Genomic DNA, 15,296 nt, shown 5'->3' with positions numbered 1-15,296 from the left:
TAATGGAGCATCTATATGTGTCAGGTGCTATTAACAATGCTGAAGCCACGCACAGTGGTTCATGCCTATAATCCCAACATTTTGGGAAGCCAAGGCAGGAGGACTGCTTGAGGTCAGGAGTCCAAGACCAGCACTGGCAACATAGCAAGACTCCGTCTCTACAAAATTTTTTTTTTTAATTAGCTGGGTGTGACGGCACACACCTGTAGTCCTAGCTACTTGAAAGACTGAAGCTGGAGAATCACTTGAGCCCAGGAGTTGAGTCTACAGTGAGCTATGATCACAACAGGGCACTCCAGCCTAGGCAACAGTGAGACCTTCTCTTAAAAAACAAAAACAAAAAAACAAAAAACAATGCTGAGCGTAGACTCAGGAAAAAAGAATCTCTGTCCTCCAGAAGTTTAAAATTAGGTCTTGCTCTGTTCCTCTTTTCTTGTCGCTACTTTTCATCATGGAAAAAAGTATTTCTGGAACTTATCTCTCCTCATCTTTGAGGACTTCTTTGCTCCTTAAGGATCAACTGGCTCGAGTCAACAACAAGCAGGTCCTCATCCTGAGTGGTTTTACCTATTCGTTCTTAATCACAAAGATATACTTAGGGATGCTTTCTCAACAATGAGGACATGACAGTCCTGACGTGAGACAGTTAGATGTCAGCTTCCAAATTAAAAAATTGTCCATGAAACACAACTTTAATTAAATGGACTTAGGGCAAATACGGAACTTCCCCACAGAGAACTTTCAGGTATGCAGTTCTTTATTTATTCATTTAATCCATATGCACTGTATGCTTATTACAGATGAATGTTTCTTCTCTGACCTGGAAGGATGAATAGAGCCTGACAAAATTGAGTTGAAAGTGTGTGGTTTGTTGAGAAAATGAACTAAGAAGAAAGGAGAATAAGCAGCACTTAAAAACAGGAGGTAGATGGCCAGGCACAGAGGCTCACGCCTGTAATCCCAGCACTTTGGGAGGGCAAGGCAGGCAGATCACCTGAGGTCAGGAGTTAGAGACCAGCTTGACAAACATGGAGAAACACTGTCTCTACTAAAAATACAAAATTAGCCAGGTGTGGTGGCGCATGCCTGTAATCTCAGCTACTCGGGAGGCTGAGGCAGGAGAATCGCCTGAACCCAGGAGGCGGAGGTGAGCCAAGATCGCGCCACTGCACTCCAGCCTGGGCAACAAGAACAAAACTGTCTCTCAAAAAAACGCAAAAAAAACAAAAAACAGAAGGTAGAGTGATGGGCGATGGAAAGGGGTATATGGAAGAACTCATGCAAGCAAGTCTACCAAAAATAAAGTAATAAACATTGATCAAAGGACAAAACTAACCAGAAATCTGGGAATTGGATGGAGGTCATTTGTCAAGTTAAATTCATCATTTTCAACATGCAATACTGGCAGCTACTTAATTTTAACAATAATGTGAGACAGTCCCTGCCTTTCAGAAATAAACACATTACTTGAAAAGACAAGATACAAACATGATAGAAGAGAACTATACAAGATGGTAAATAATCAAATGCTAGTTGAATGACAGATATAAAAGCCATAATTCAGATATAGTCAAAATTAAGGTGTCAGTTTTATAAAAAGCTATCGTGAACACTTTCCTGGAACTTTTAAAAGGCAAGACTGCTTCTAAGTATAAATAATAACAGCAAGGACTGCTGGTTGTACATCACTTTGCAGCCACACCCATTAATGTGGATTAATGTTGGTGACATCATCAAACAACTTCCTAAGCAGCTTATTTTTTTTTTTTTTGGAGATGGAGTTCTGCTCTTGTTGCCCAGGCTGGAGTGGAGTGGCGCGAACTCGGCTTACCGCAACCTCCGCTTCCAGAGTTCAAGCGAGTCTCCTGCCTCAGCCTCCTGAGTAGCTGGGATTACAGGTGCCTGCCACCACACCTGGCTAATTTTTGTATTTTTAGAAGAGACGGTGTTTCACCATGTTGGCCAGGCTGGTTTCAAACTTCTGACATCAGGTGATCCACCCGCCTCAGACTCCCAAAGTGCCGGGATTACAGGCATGAGCCACCGTGCCCAGCCAGCAGTTTTACTTTTAACTGTCACTTCATTTTAATCATATTAGAGTAAAACACTTCAGATCTGAACTACCTCCAAATTGCACACAGTCTAGATTTCTATCAATGCTGGAATCTTTCTGATCTTTGGCAAATAAAACCCAATCACAGCATTCACAGTTAAATTACAAAACACTTGATTAAAAATTTGTTTCAACTGTATTCTGTATCTTTAACCTGGATTGGATACTTTTATTCCAAACCTGTCTTCAATGCTGTGTAACAGCTACAAAGCATTTTATGGGTAGTCTCGTTAAAGAAAAAAGGGGAAAAATGCCTGGCATAATGCCAGCAATTTGGGAGGTCAAAGTGAGCACATCACCTGAGGTCAGGAGTTCGAGATCAGCCTGGCCAACATGGCGAAACTGCCTCTACTAAAAAGACAAAAATTAGCTAGGTGTGGTGGCACGCGCCTATAGACCCAGCTACACAGGAGGCTGAGGCAGGAGAGTTGCTTGAACCCTGGGGGCAGAGGCTGCAGTGGGCCAAGATCACGCCACTGCACTCCAGCCTGGGCAACAGAGACTCCGTCTCAAAACAAACCCCCCAAAAACAAAAAAACAAATTTCTGAGGCTACAATTTTGGATAGATACATTAAATTATGGAAGTCAGTGAAAAAAGTGTGCTAAAATCAGATACAGGTTGAGTATCCCTTATCCGAATGCCTGGGACCAGAAGTGTTTTGGATTTTGAATTTTTTCAGATTTTTGAAATATCTGCATACATATGAGATATGCTGGGAATGGGACTCAAGTCTAAACTAGAAATTCATTTATGTTTCATATATACCTTAAGATATGTAGCCTAAAGGTAATTTTATACACTATTTTTACACGTAGTCATTAGAGACTAGGACACATTAGGTCTGTGCCTTAGCCTTTCAGTCTGTTCCTCCATCTCAAATACTTAGATTTGGGGGCATTTCGAATTTTCGCATTAGGGATGTGCAACCTGTATTACTAAACATCATTAAAATAAAACCACACGTTTTAAAAGAGCAAATCTCTTACCAGTTGAAATTCTCGACGCCTGTCATAGGCATTCTGTATGCCGCTGTCTGCCCATAATGCTCTTATAGCAGGAAGATATTGTAAGAAAACCCTTGTTTCCACCATTCCTTGGGCTGCCATGGGGGCCCGGGTATCAAACGACATCATCTTATCTCCATGTTGTTGGTTTGAGTTGTCTCCCCAGGGAATATGAAGCTTCTCTCGAGCATCAACCAGCACCCTCATACCTTTGTTTAAAAAGAAGAAAAAAAAATGTATGGAGAGGAGTCATTACATATTATCATAAGTTTTTATTCCAGTATTATTTCCTTATACTTCTGAATTAACCTAGACAAACCTTCTTCAAAAATGAAGACCAACATCGAAAACAAATGTAACTTCTCAGAGGTTAAAAAAAATAACAGTTGCTCACTGTCTTAAAATTAGAGCCTTGAAAAGCAAATACTATTAGCACAATTCCTCTTTCTGAAGGATTTTTAACATGTTCCAATTTATAAAATAACTTCTAGGTTAGAAGGCAGTCAAAAAAGAATCTAACTCAAGAAAGAAAAAGAAGTTATGCTGCACAGACCAACAATGTCCAAGCTCAGAAGAAAACAGACACAACCAAGGTTTTATGAGCCTAAAAGATGTTCATTTATGAAACACTAAGAACCAACTACCATAGCTCCACGTTCTGTTTGTTGCTTCGGCACCCTAACCCAACATTGAGTCTTCTAGCAACACATTCAAAATTTAAAAACTTCTTCCAGCCCAAGTTTCAATCCAGTTTAAGTTACAGGATGGCCTTCAATTTCCCTAAAAGGGAGGAAGATCAACTGCAAAATAATACAAAATCGGACTCCAACTCACAGAGGTTAGCTGAAACTCATTTTTCCTATCACTGATCTATTACTTTTATTACGTTTGATGAATCTGAACAGTCACTTGGCTATTAGGAAGTCATCTGAATAACTGAAAAACTGGTGGGGTTTTTTTTTTTTTTTTTTAAATAGAGACGAGGTCTGGCTATGTAGCCCAGCTGGTCTGGAACTCCTGGACTCAAGCCATCCTCCCACTTTGGCCTCCCAAAGTGCTGGGACTGCAGGAGTGAGCCACCACGCCCAGCCTGAGAAACTGTTCTACTGTCAAATTTCATGTCAACTTGAAAAAACTAGATTCCTGATGACTTACATCATCTCATAATCAATGCTCAACATAGATCACACTTACAACTCAGTGTACATTAAGAACGAGGTGTTTACCAAGCTCACAATCAGTTAACATGTTGATGCTATTCATTAACATAATTCCTTAAGTTCAGCTGCATTAGGTTACAAAGGTACCTTCAATTAAGGACTATCAAGGCAGTCTGCAGCCTTGAAAGAGACCTTAATTAGTTTTGAGCTAAACATTACAGCGGGATAAATACAACTGTTCTTTATAGTTTAACTGCAGAGGTACTAGGACTAGAGCTGGCTGTGGTCTAGTGATTCTCTCTAATCCATTACTCCATAATGCCTGGCTCTTCAGGCAGTTTTCCTTTACCCAAACGCTGGAAGCTCGGGAGGCGGTTGGGGAGGGGGGTGACATGCAGAAGTCCCTTATGTACTTCCTGAACAAAAATCCCACTTAAAAAGACCTGCAATCTGTAGCAAACTCCTAAACTGCTCCCCAGATAAAATAAAATCCAGATGCACCTGAGTTACCAGGCGCTGCACCTAAATTTTGCCAAAATGCCTTTTCTATAGAACATAGTTGACACGCAGAAACATGAGTTTTATTTATCTTTCAAATGACAAAATAAAAACCATCTTTTCGATTTCTTTGAATGCCCAGAAATAAACTTGTTTATTTTTCACTTAAGAACAAAGTTTAATTTTAAAACTACTGTCAATAAAGAGCAGAGCCAATTATCTAACTCAACACTCATTCATTGTCTCCATCTGTACAGGATCCACATGACTTTTAGGCCAGTCTTCTTACTACTACATTTCATGTAAATAGAAGCAGTGGTACTCCCTTCCTGCCAGCCCCCAGTTACTTAGCGAAAAGGAGCGTGGAACGTGTTGCACAGAAATTACACGTAAACATCCTACCTGACCGTGACACTGGGGCGAAAAAGCACAGATGCTACTTTTTCATACTAACTGTATGGGTCCACTCTCTCCTGATTCCAGTACAGTCAACCTGACACTCCTCAAGTTTCATATTCTCGCCCAAAAGGAGGCTGTCACCCTACGCCCTTGACAAGAAGTCTCGGGCAAAAAGTTCCCTTATTGCGACGGTTCCAGAACTCGCTTGCTTAGGAGACGGCCAAGGAAGCAGGGAGTTGGGAGCGCATGCGACCCCATGTGACTCGGGTCACCCAGCCAGGGTAGCGAGGTTCGGCCCACATCGCCCGAGCAGGGGATGGGGGTGAAGCGGCTAGGGCTGCTGTTGGTGTTCCTGCCTCATCCGCAGCGGGGAGGACAGGAGAGGTCTCCCCACACCCCGAGGCAGCACCCAGCTCGCCCCACTTCCCTCTCGCAGGAGGAGAGAACAGGACGCGGTGGGGGGTGGGGGAATGGCCGTGACGCCCACCGGGGAGACAAGCGGGAGAGCAGGGCGACCCTGAGCATCCCCTCGCCTGGGGCGCCAGGGCACCCCGGGCGGGCAGGGCCAGTTCCCGGGGCGCGCCCCCTTCCCGCCAGCCCGCCCGCCGGGCCCGTTCCTTCGCCATCGACACAGCGGACGAGGGCGGTGCCCGGCCCCGCGCCCGCCGCCGCCCCAGCCCCCCTGCCCTTAACCCCCGGCCCCCATTCCCGGCCCGGCACCTTTGATCACGTTGCTGTAGATGGTGGGGCGGAACTCCTCGCGCGCGCGCTGGTCGAAGTCCTGCCCGTGGATGATCCGCATCTGCTTCAGGAAGGTGGACTTGCCGCTCTCGCCCGCGCCCAGCAGCAGGATCTTCACCAGCCGCTTCACATAGGTCTTTTCCCGAGACAGGCATTTGTCGATCTCCTTGGACTTGCGTTGCTGCTCGGCCTCGCCGCTCGTCAGCAGGCAGCCGGGGAAGCACACGGACAGCACGGACCGCGACGGCAGGAAGTCCGCCATCTTGCCGCCGCCGCCGCCGCCTCGGCGGGCCCCTCCGGCTCCCTCCACCTCCTCCTCCGGCGGCGGGCGGCTCCGGCACCGAGGCTCGAGGGCGGGGAGCGCGGCGGCGGCCCGAGCGCGCCCAGGGAGGGAGGGAACCAGCGAACTGACTCGCAGGGCGGGCCGGGCAGGGCGGGCCAGGACAGCGGGGGAGGGAGGGAGGGAGGGAAGGAGGGCGGGCCCGGCCCCCGAGGGGCGGTGGCCCCGGAGCGTGCGCGCTCCCGCTGCCTCCCGGAGGCGCGCGCGCACGCCGCGGCCGCTTCCCCGCCTCCCTCCCTGGGCGGCGAGTCACGAGCTCGATGTGTCGCTCGGGTGCCCGCGCCCGCAGCCGCGGCCGGGCGCGCGCGGGGAGGGCTGAGGAACCGCGGTCACGTGGGCCAGGCTGGGGAGCCCGACTTTTTGTTTCCCTTTCATGGCCTGAGCCCACTTGTGGGCAGAAGGGCTCCTTCCCCAAGGCCGGGAGGCCGGAGACCAGGTCCCGGACGCGGTTTTTTGGGCTCCCACTTAGCCTCCCTTTCTCCCGCGTTGCGCGCCCGCTGCCCGCTGTCACCGCCCACCCGACCCATTTCGAGGCCACGGACTCGAAAGTTATTCGAACAGAACAGCCGGCGTGAGCCTAGCAGGCCTTTGGTGCATTTTCTTTATTTCATTTTATTTTTTCTTTTTTGAGACGGAGTCTCACCCTGTCGCCCAGGCTGGAGTGCATTGGCTCCATCTCGACTCACTGCAACCTCCGCCTCCCAGGTTCAAGCCATCCTCCCCGCCTCAGCCTCCCGAGTAGCTGGGAGTACAGGCGTGTGCCATCACACCCGGCTAAATTTTTTGTATTTATTTTTAGATACAGGGGCTCCCCCCTATGTTGCCCAGGCTGGTCTCGAACTCCTGAGCTCAAGCGATCCTCTAGCCTCGGCCTCCCACAGTGCAGGGATTCCAGACAGAGCCACCAGGCCCTGGCCTGGTGTGTTTTCTTAAAGGGACTCCCTTGACCTTCTAGTCTCCGAATCCCAGAACGGTAACCAGACGTCGTCCACCCCCACTTCCAGCTCTTTCTGGCATTTTCAGACCCCTGCCAGGGCTCTCTGTGGGGAAAGAACTGGAGTTGATGTTCACCTGAGACGTGCTACCAGGGGCTTTTAATGGCTCACTCATATGCATTCCACCTGGGCTGTGATGTGACTTCGGGGACGCTTGGCCGCGCCGGAATTAGTACAAGTGGCAGCAGGAGGGTGAGGTCATGGTGAAAATCCCCTACACCGGACACTGTGATGTAGGCTCTTCCCAACAAGGAAGCAGATACACAAACACAACAAGGAATGGGAGCACGCAAATTTTAGCTTTCCTGCCAGATTACAGAGGATATGACCCGTCCAGGGACTTTTTTTCTGTCCTAACAGCAGATTCAGGCCAGGACACCTGAAAGGAGGCCAGGAGACAAGCCGCAAGTGACAGCTGTGGGTTGGCAGAGAAACTGCTTAACCGGGACCCCCGAGAGCCGACCTCTTCATTCTTAGTATTTAGTTTCAAGTGGAAAAAGCCACTTTGGTCTGTCCCTGTTTTGGGCAATGCAACGTAGCTTTGGGCTCCCGTGGCTCATAAACTTCGTATGTATAAGGGAGCGGAGGTAAGAGGTCAGCATTCCAAGAAACTCCCGAACAGGTTTAAATTTTAAAATCGGTACTAATCAGTTACTCCCTGGGGTTGGGTTAATGACCGAGAAGCCTCGACTCAGTAGATTGGCTGCAGTAAACAATGCCTGTAGTAGGATTATCTCCTGTGGCTCTGGCAAGCCCGGAGGGTGGACAACCTACAATATACAAGTAGAGTAGGCTCACCTCCAATATCTGTGGATTGATAAGAGTCAGAATCACTGAGCAGTGCTGTCAGGCAAAATATATAGTAAAAGCCTGCCCTGGATGGAGAATTTTTCCATCATCTCATCTAGTGTTTGGGAGGCCCTGTTCTCTAACCATGCAAGGACTCGCCTCTCCCAGGATTGGGGCATAGAACCTGTCCCCGAGCACTGTTTCTGCATTGACCCCAGGTGCTAATCTGAACTCCAACAAAGAGGAGAGAAACTTGTAAGTTAGGTAGTTAACATCTTTTTTCAGAAGTGTGTGTAACAATGGAAAACCAAGAATGCCTAGGAGGCAGGAAGGTATTCCTGCCCAGCCAGTTCACGTCGTGACATGCAGAGCAGCAGAGAAAGCTGTTTAAAGCCCTGCGTGTAAGCTTGCCTTGGAACAAACTTGGCTCACATCGAGTCTGGCTGTTCTAGTCAGTGTAGTTTTTAAAAAGAGACCTCTTTGACCTGAAAGTCAAATGAAGGAAGAAGAAGAAGGAGGAGGAAAGAGGAAGGAAGAAAGAAAGAAAAAGAAGGCCGGGCACAGTAGCTCATGCCTGTAATCCCAGCACTTCGGGAGGCTGATGCAGGCAGATGACTTGAGCCCAGGAGTTCGAGACCAGCCTGGCCAACATGGCGAAACTTCATCTCTACTAAAAATACAAAAATTAGTGGGGTGTGGTGGTGGGCGCCTGTAGTCCCAGCTACTCGGGAGGCTGAGGCAGGAGAATTGCTTGAACGTGGGAGGCAGAGGTTGCAGTGAGCCGAGATCAGGCCACTGCACTCCAGCATGGGTGACAGAGTGAGACTCTCTGTCTCAAAAAAAAAAAAAAAAAAAAAGAAAGAAAAAGAATGAATGAATGAAAGAAAGAAAAAGAGACCTCTTTGGGTCCAACCTGGGGTTTGGCTGCAGCTGTCCAGCTTCTTCTAACTGGTGATCAAGACACCTTGTAAATTGTAAACATAAAAATGAGTTAGAGACTTGGTGGTTTCTCAAAGAGTTGAACATAGAATTGCCATATGACCCAGTAATTTTATCCTGGGTATACCCCCCAAAATACTAAAAATAATTGAAAACAGTGTTCAAACAAAAACTTGTATACCCACGTTCATGGCAGCACCATTTATGGTAGCCAAGAGATTAGCCGGCTGCAGTGGTTCATGCCTGTAATCCAAACACTTAAGCCAGGAGTTTAAGAGCAGCCTGGGCAACATGGTGAAACCCTGTCTACAAAAAAATATATAAAAAGTAGGGGAAGGTGGTGTGCACCTGTGGTCCTAGCTACTCAGAAGGCTGAGGTGGGAAAATCGCTTGAGTCCAGGAAGCGGAGGCTGCAGTGAGCCAAAATTGCACCACTGCACTTCAGCCTGGGGATCAGAGCCAGACCCTGTCTCAAAAAAAAAAAAAAAAAAAATAGCCAGATGTGGTGGCACATAGCTGTAGTTCTAGCTACTCAGGAGGCTGAGGCAGGAAGATTGCTTAAATGCAGGAGCTCAAGGCTACAGTGAGCTATGATCGTGCCACTGAACTCTAGTCTGTGTGACAGAGTGAGACCGTGTCTCTAAAAAACAAGACACAAAGAGGGGAACAACAGACACTGGGACCTACTTGAGGGTGGAAGGCAGGAGGAGGGAGAGGATTAAAAAAAAAATACCTGGTCGGGTGCAGTGGTTCACGCCTATAATCCCAGCAATTTGGGAGGCCAAGGCGGGCGAATCACCTGAGGTCAGGAGTTTGAGACCAGCCTGGCCAATATGATGAAACCCCGTCTCTACTAAAAATACCAAAAATTAGGCGGGCATGGTGGCACGCGCCTGTAACCCCAGCTCCTCAGGAGGCTGAGACAGGAGAATTGTTTGAACCTGGGAGGCAGAGGTTGCAGTGAGCCTAGATCATGCCATTGCACTCTAGCCTGGGCAGCAAGAGCGAAACTCCGTCTCAAAAAACAAAATAAAACGAAACAAAACAAAAAACATATCGCATACTATACTTATTACCTGAGTGACTAAATAATCTGTACGCCAAACTCGAGATGAGCAGTTTACCTGTATAACAAACCTGCATATGTACTCCTAAACCTAAAATAAAAGTTAAAAAAAACCCACAACAACAAAAAAGGAATAGCCAAAAGGTGTCCAAATGTCCATCGATGAATGAATAGATAAACCAAATGTCGCATATCTATACATTGCAATTATTCAGCTATAAAAAGGAATGAGGTGCTGACACATGCTGCAACATGAATGAACTTTGAAAATACTAGGCTAAGTGAAACAAAAGGCCCCATATTATAAGGTTCCACTTATGTGAAATGTCCAGAATAGGCAAATCCATAAAACAGAAAGCAGATGGGGTGAGGGAAGTTGTGGGGAGACTGCTTAACGGTACAGAGTTTCGTTTTGGGATGACGAGAATGTTTTTGGAAATAGATAGTGATGATGGTTGGAGAACATTGTGAATGTACTAAATGCCACTGAATTCTACACTGTAAAGTGATCACATGATTAATTTTATGTTATGTGAATTTTGCCACAATAAAAAAATGAATTGGGGAAAAAAATCTATGTTATATATTTATATTATATATAATATAAATATATATTTTTTATTTTATTTTATTTTTAAATTATTATTATTTTTTTCCAAGACAGAGTCTTGCTCTGTCATCTAGAGCTAGCGTGCAGTGGCGTGATCTCGGCTCACTGCAACCTCTGCCTCCCGGGTTTAAGCAATTCTCCTGCCTCAGCCTCTGGAGTAGCTGGGAACACAGGAGCTGCCACCATGCCCTGCTAGTTTTTGTATTTTTAGTCCGCCTCCCAGGTTCAAGCAATTCTGCCTCAGCCTCCCGAGTAGCTGGGATCACAGGCGCCGCCACCATGGCAGGCTAATTTTTGTTTTTTAGTAGAAACAGGGTTTGACCATGTTGGCCAGGCTGGTCTGAAACTCCTGACCTGGTGATCCACCCACCTTGGCTTCCCAAAGTGCTGGGATTACAGGCGTGAACCACCCTGCCCAGCCAGAAAAATATTTTCTTTAAAAAGTCATTGGCATCATTTAAGGTTGAAGTGCTCACAGTGTGCAACATTCAAAGAATGCAAATGCCATTGTGTTTATTTCAAAATAATACTAGCAATTGAAATTCTTTGCAACAGAAGGAAATCTAGCCATTGCTTCAGGTTACATTGTAATCATATTAATGATATTTTCATTTTCAGATACATTGTTTTGTAACTTAAAAAAAATCCAAACTTTTTAAGGGAGTGTAAAGTCTACTAGTTAGAATTGAATCTGCTGGATGCTATATTTCCAACAGACCCAGATGTTAACTCATGGGAAGCGTCTGTATTGTTGCCAGCCAGTTAATCCATATGCAAATATATTCAGATGCCCTGTGGAGCTGTGATAAAATAATTGCAGCAGTTGATTAGTTGCAATGTTCGTTTCTTTCTGGAAACTCAGTTCAGTGTCCGTCTTGCAAGATAAATAATTAAAGGTGTGACTAAAAACGAAATTCATTTCCAAATAGCTTTTCTCCTCTTGTCACCTTAGAAAGAAACAAGCTCTTTCCAACAATACTGCCAGTCTTGAAATCTATTTCTAACTCTTCTGGAAAGATAGGATTCTTATAGTTACAGTTTATTTTCAATTAAAAAAAAAAGGTCTTACTTAGCTTATTTGCCAATCTTTGTGCCAAATAACTATGGGCTGTTTACAAAAATCAGAATCATCCACAAAGGACAAAAAATGTGTCACCCTCAGACATGTTCAGAAGAATGTGCCAAAGGCTCTAGGAACAGTTCCAAAAGAGGTGTTAAAAATTTTTTTTTGATGGGAAATATAATTTAAATAAGTGTTTCCCCTGCCAAGGTGACTACTCACTACTCAAGATGAGACAACGCCCATTTAGATATGTTTATTTAAAAAATCTGTCACATTACTTGATGGTTAAACCTTGTGTTAATCCAGCCTTCTTATTACAAAACTCTCTTTTGTCTCACCATCAGTACAAAATAGGTGGATTCTAACCCTTCCTTACAGATAAAACAGGCGTAGACTTTTCTTACCTTCCATAGGGAAAGGAAGGGAATTCCCAAGCCCTCCCAAAATACAAATCCCTTGCATTTGTGTCATGTTTTAAATGCCTCAAAGCACTTTGACCTACTTTATCTCATTCTCTGCTCACAGTAGCCTGACTAGGAACACCCAACATTAACCTCGCTCCCATTTAGCAAATGACTCTCTGAAAGCCTCATTCACTGTGGCCAGTTGCAGAGCTGGAACTGGAAGCTGCTTAGTCCAGTGCTTTTTTTTTTTTTTTTTTTGTTAGGAGATAAGATCTCGCTCTGTTGCCCAGGCTGCAGTGCAGTGGCACTATCATAGCTCACTGCAGCCTCGATTCTCCCACCTCAGCCTCCTGAGTAGCTAGGACTACAGGTGTGCCCTATCAGGCCAGGCAAATTTTTTAATTTTTAATATGTTGCCCTGGTTGATTTTGAACTCCTGGGCTCAAGTGATCCTCCTGCCTTGGCCTCCCACAGTGCTGGGATTATAGACATGAATGACTGCACCCTGCCCCAGTGTTCTTGACTTTTTCTGTTGTTGTTGTTGTTGTTTAAGAGACAGGCTCTCACTATGTTGTTCAGGCTGGTCTGGAACTCCGGGCCACAAGCTATCCTCCCACCACAGCCTCCCAAAGTGCTGAGATTACAGGCATGAGCCACTATGCCTGGCCCACTGTGCTCTTTTTGATGTACAAAAATTGCCGTAGTGCCCAGAATGCCCAAGTGTACAAATTTCAAACCTGAGACAAGTAGCTAACTGGACTTAACCTCCAGGCACCATAGAGTTCAGTACTTTCTTTATTATTTTTCCAGCCCCTTTCAGGCTGACTGCCATCTTGAAGTTCCCCAGCTCAGACAGATCCTGGTAAGATGTTCTGTACTTTGAACTCAGGCTCTGGTTTGTAAAATATTCCAGGTGGCTGATGGAGAAATAAGAAAAGAGGAGCCAAGCTTGTTTGTTTGTTTATTTGTATGATGCACAAGCCCCACATATTTTTCACTTACCGTAAGGAAGATTTAAAAAGAAACCCTTTTGTGTGTGTGTGTGTGTGTGTGTGTGTAATGAAATTTGACGTTGCCTTTACCAGAATAAGCCTCTGATGTGGAAAATTTTGTATGAAACTAGACATGTGGAATCAAATTGGTGGTGGTTTTGTTTGTTGTTGTTAATAACCAAAAACATGACTTTAATTATTGGTTGTATTTTTTCTCAGCCTCCAAAAAAGACCTATGGGCTGCTGTTGACCAGCTGAGACTTCAGCTCCTCCAAAGTCAGAAGCTGGTACTGTCTTAAAGGCACACTGGCACTCCTAAAATCCTTCCACCTTGCTTACTGCGTCAGATAGGTTTAAGGGCAATCTGTATGTAACACTCATCACAAGGCTTTGCCTGTAAATCTGAGATTCGGAAAAACTCAAAACATCATGCTCACCCCCTCTCCTTTATTTTTACTTACAGCTTTTAAAGCAGAGGGATACATTTTTAGTATTTTATTGCCTGTCAATGCGCTGTGCCTTGCCAGAAACGGATAACAATACTTTTAAATTATTTATGTATTTATTTTTATGAGACAGAGTTTCACTCTGTCACCCAGGCTAGAGTGCAATGATCACAGCTTACTGCAGCCTCCAACTTCTAGGCTCAAGGGGCCTACCTCAGCCTCCCAAGTAGCTGGGACTACAGACCACCACACCCAACTAATTATGTTTTGTAGAGACAGGTTCTCACTTTGTTGTCCAGGCTGGTCTTGAGCTCCTGGCCTCAAGTGAGCCTACCACCTCGGTCTCAAAAAGTGCTGTGACTACAGAGGAGAGTCACTGTGCCTGGCCTAAGGATGCTTGAATGTAAATTCTGTTTCTCCAGTGAAGTTCAAGTTGGCAGTCTCAGTTCATTCCTCCATGTAAAGATCTTCTGCTCACAACCCGGCAGCAGACAGCAGTTTTCTTTCCCTCGGAACACTGGATTAGCAAGCTTGGACCTGCCCCTTCCAGCAGCCACACTCCTGGCTAGCTTGCTCTGTCTACAGGTAGCATCACATATCATGGCCTGTAGACCTGGCCTTTACCTCAGTGCAAAATGCCAGGGCATGTCCTCTGGTTGAGTTTATCATCGAGCAGTAAGGGCTCAGAGGGTGCTGAGAAATGGTCCATGCAGCCTTTGTCAGACCATAACACGTGGGCTCCCAGTGCAAATAATATCATAAGTTTTCTTTAAACTCCTGTGTCAGCTGCTACAGAAAAGAAAGGCCTGCTCACGATAGGATTCAGGGAAAGGCAGCAACTGCTGAGTCAGAATGACAGAATTAAAGGGCTTAGCAGATGAGGCACGGTAGCTGAGGTCCCTCATTTACTTTGTTTATTTAGAAACAGGGTCTTGCTCTGTCGCCAGGCTGGAATGTAGTGGTGAGGTCACTGCTCACTGCAGCCTTACCTGCTAGGCTCAAACAATCCTCTTTCCTCAGCCTCCCAAGTAGCTGTGACCACAGGCACATGCCACCATGCCCTGCTAATTTTTAAATTTTTTGTAGGGATGGAGGAGCATCTCACTATGTTACCCAGGCTGATCTCGAACTCCTGGGCTCAAGCGTTCCACCCACCTCAGTCTCCCAAAGTGCTGGGATTACAGGCATGAGCCAATGCACCTGGCCCTCATTTGCTTTAGTTATTAGCTTTCTCCTGGTTGTGGAAAGGTTATGCCAGGCCCAAAGAGAAGAGGAGAAAATAAAAACAAAGGAAGGTGCTGGGGGTGTGGCAAGCAATTGTGTATTTGTGATTGTTTCCCCTTTCTTTGCTAATTAACAGAACTATAATAGGAAAAGCTCCCTTAAGATAGTGAGATACTGGGTATGGTGGCTAACACCTGTAATTCCAGCATTTTGGGAGGCCAAGGTGGGAGGATTACTTGAACCCAGGAGTTTGAGACCAGCCTGGGCAACATGGCGAGATCCCATCTCTATATCAAATATATACGTATACGTACATATATACGTACATCTATACATACATATATATATTTTTAAAGATAACGAGGGAATCAACTTTTCTGTGGAAACCAGTATGGATCATATCAGATTTTTTTTTTTTTTTTGAGATGGAGTCTTGCTCTGTCACCCAGGCTGCAGTGCAATGGTGCGATCTCAGTTCACTGCAACCTCTGCCTCCCAAGTTCAAGCGATT

General features: G+C 45.7%; 1 protein-coding gene across 2 annotated transcripts in view; it reads right to left on the bottom strand.

Moving 5' to 3' along the window:
* The window catches only part of GNA13 (G protein subunit alpha 13), a 46,111-nt gene extending 39,719 nt beyond the window's left edge, over nt 1-6,392 (bottom strand). Inside the window, exons 1-2 of one of the 2 annotated variants that reach the window (XM_004041109.5) lie at nt 5,897-6,392; nt 3,102-3,328 (exon numbers count right to left, since the gene is read on the bottom strand). In XM_004041109.5, coding sequence (XP_004041157.1) covers nt 3,102-3,328; nt 5,897-6,179 — 510 coding nt within the window. In that variant the 5' untranslated portion in view covers nt 6,180-6,392. Of the gene's footprint in view, nt 1-3,101; nt 3,329-5,179; nt 5,298-5,896 lie in introns of those variants that run through there. The other variant, XM_019028227.3, reaches the window with a different exon arrangement.
* Nucleotides 6,393-15,296: the final 8,904 nt, after the last annotated feature.

The sequence above is a fragment of the Gorilla gorilla genome, chromosome 4 (assembly GCF_029281585.2).
Source record: "Gorilla gorilla gorilla isolate KB3781 chromosome 4, NHGRI_mGorGor1-v2.1_pri, whole genome shotgun sequence".
Classification (NCBI taxonomy): domain Eukaryota; kingdom Metazoa; phylum Chordata; class Mammalia; order Primates; family Hominidae; genus Gorilla; species Gorilla gorilla.
Note: the sequence above shows the minus strand (reverse complement) of the source record. Positions and strands in the feature narration are given on the sequence as shown.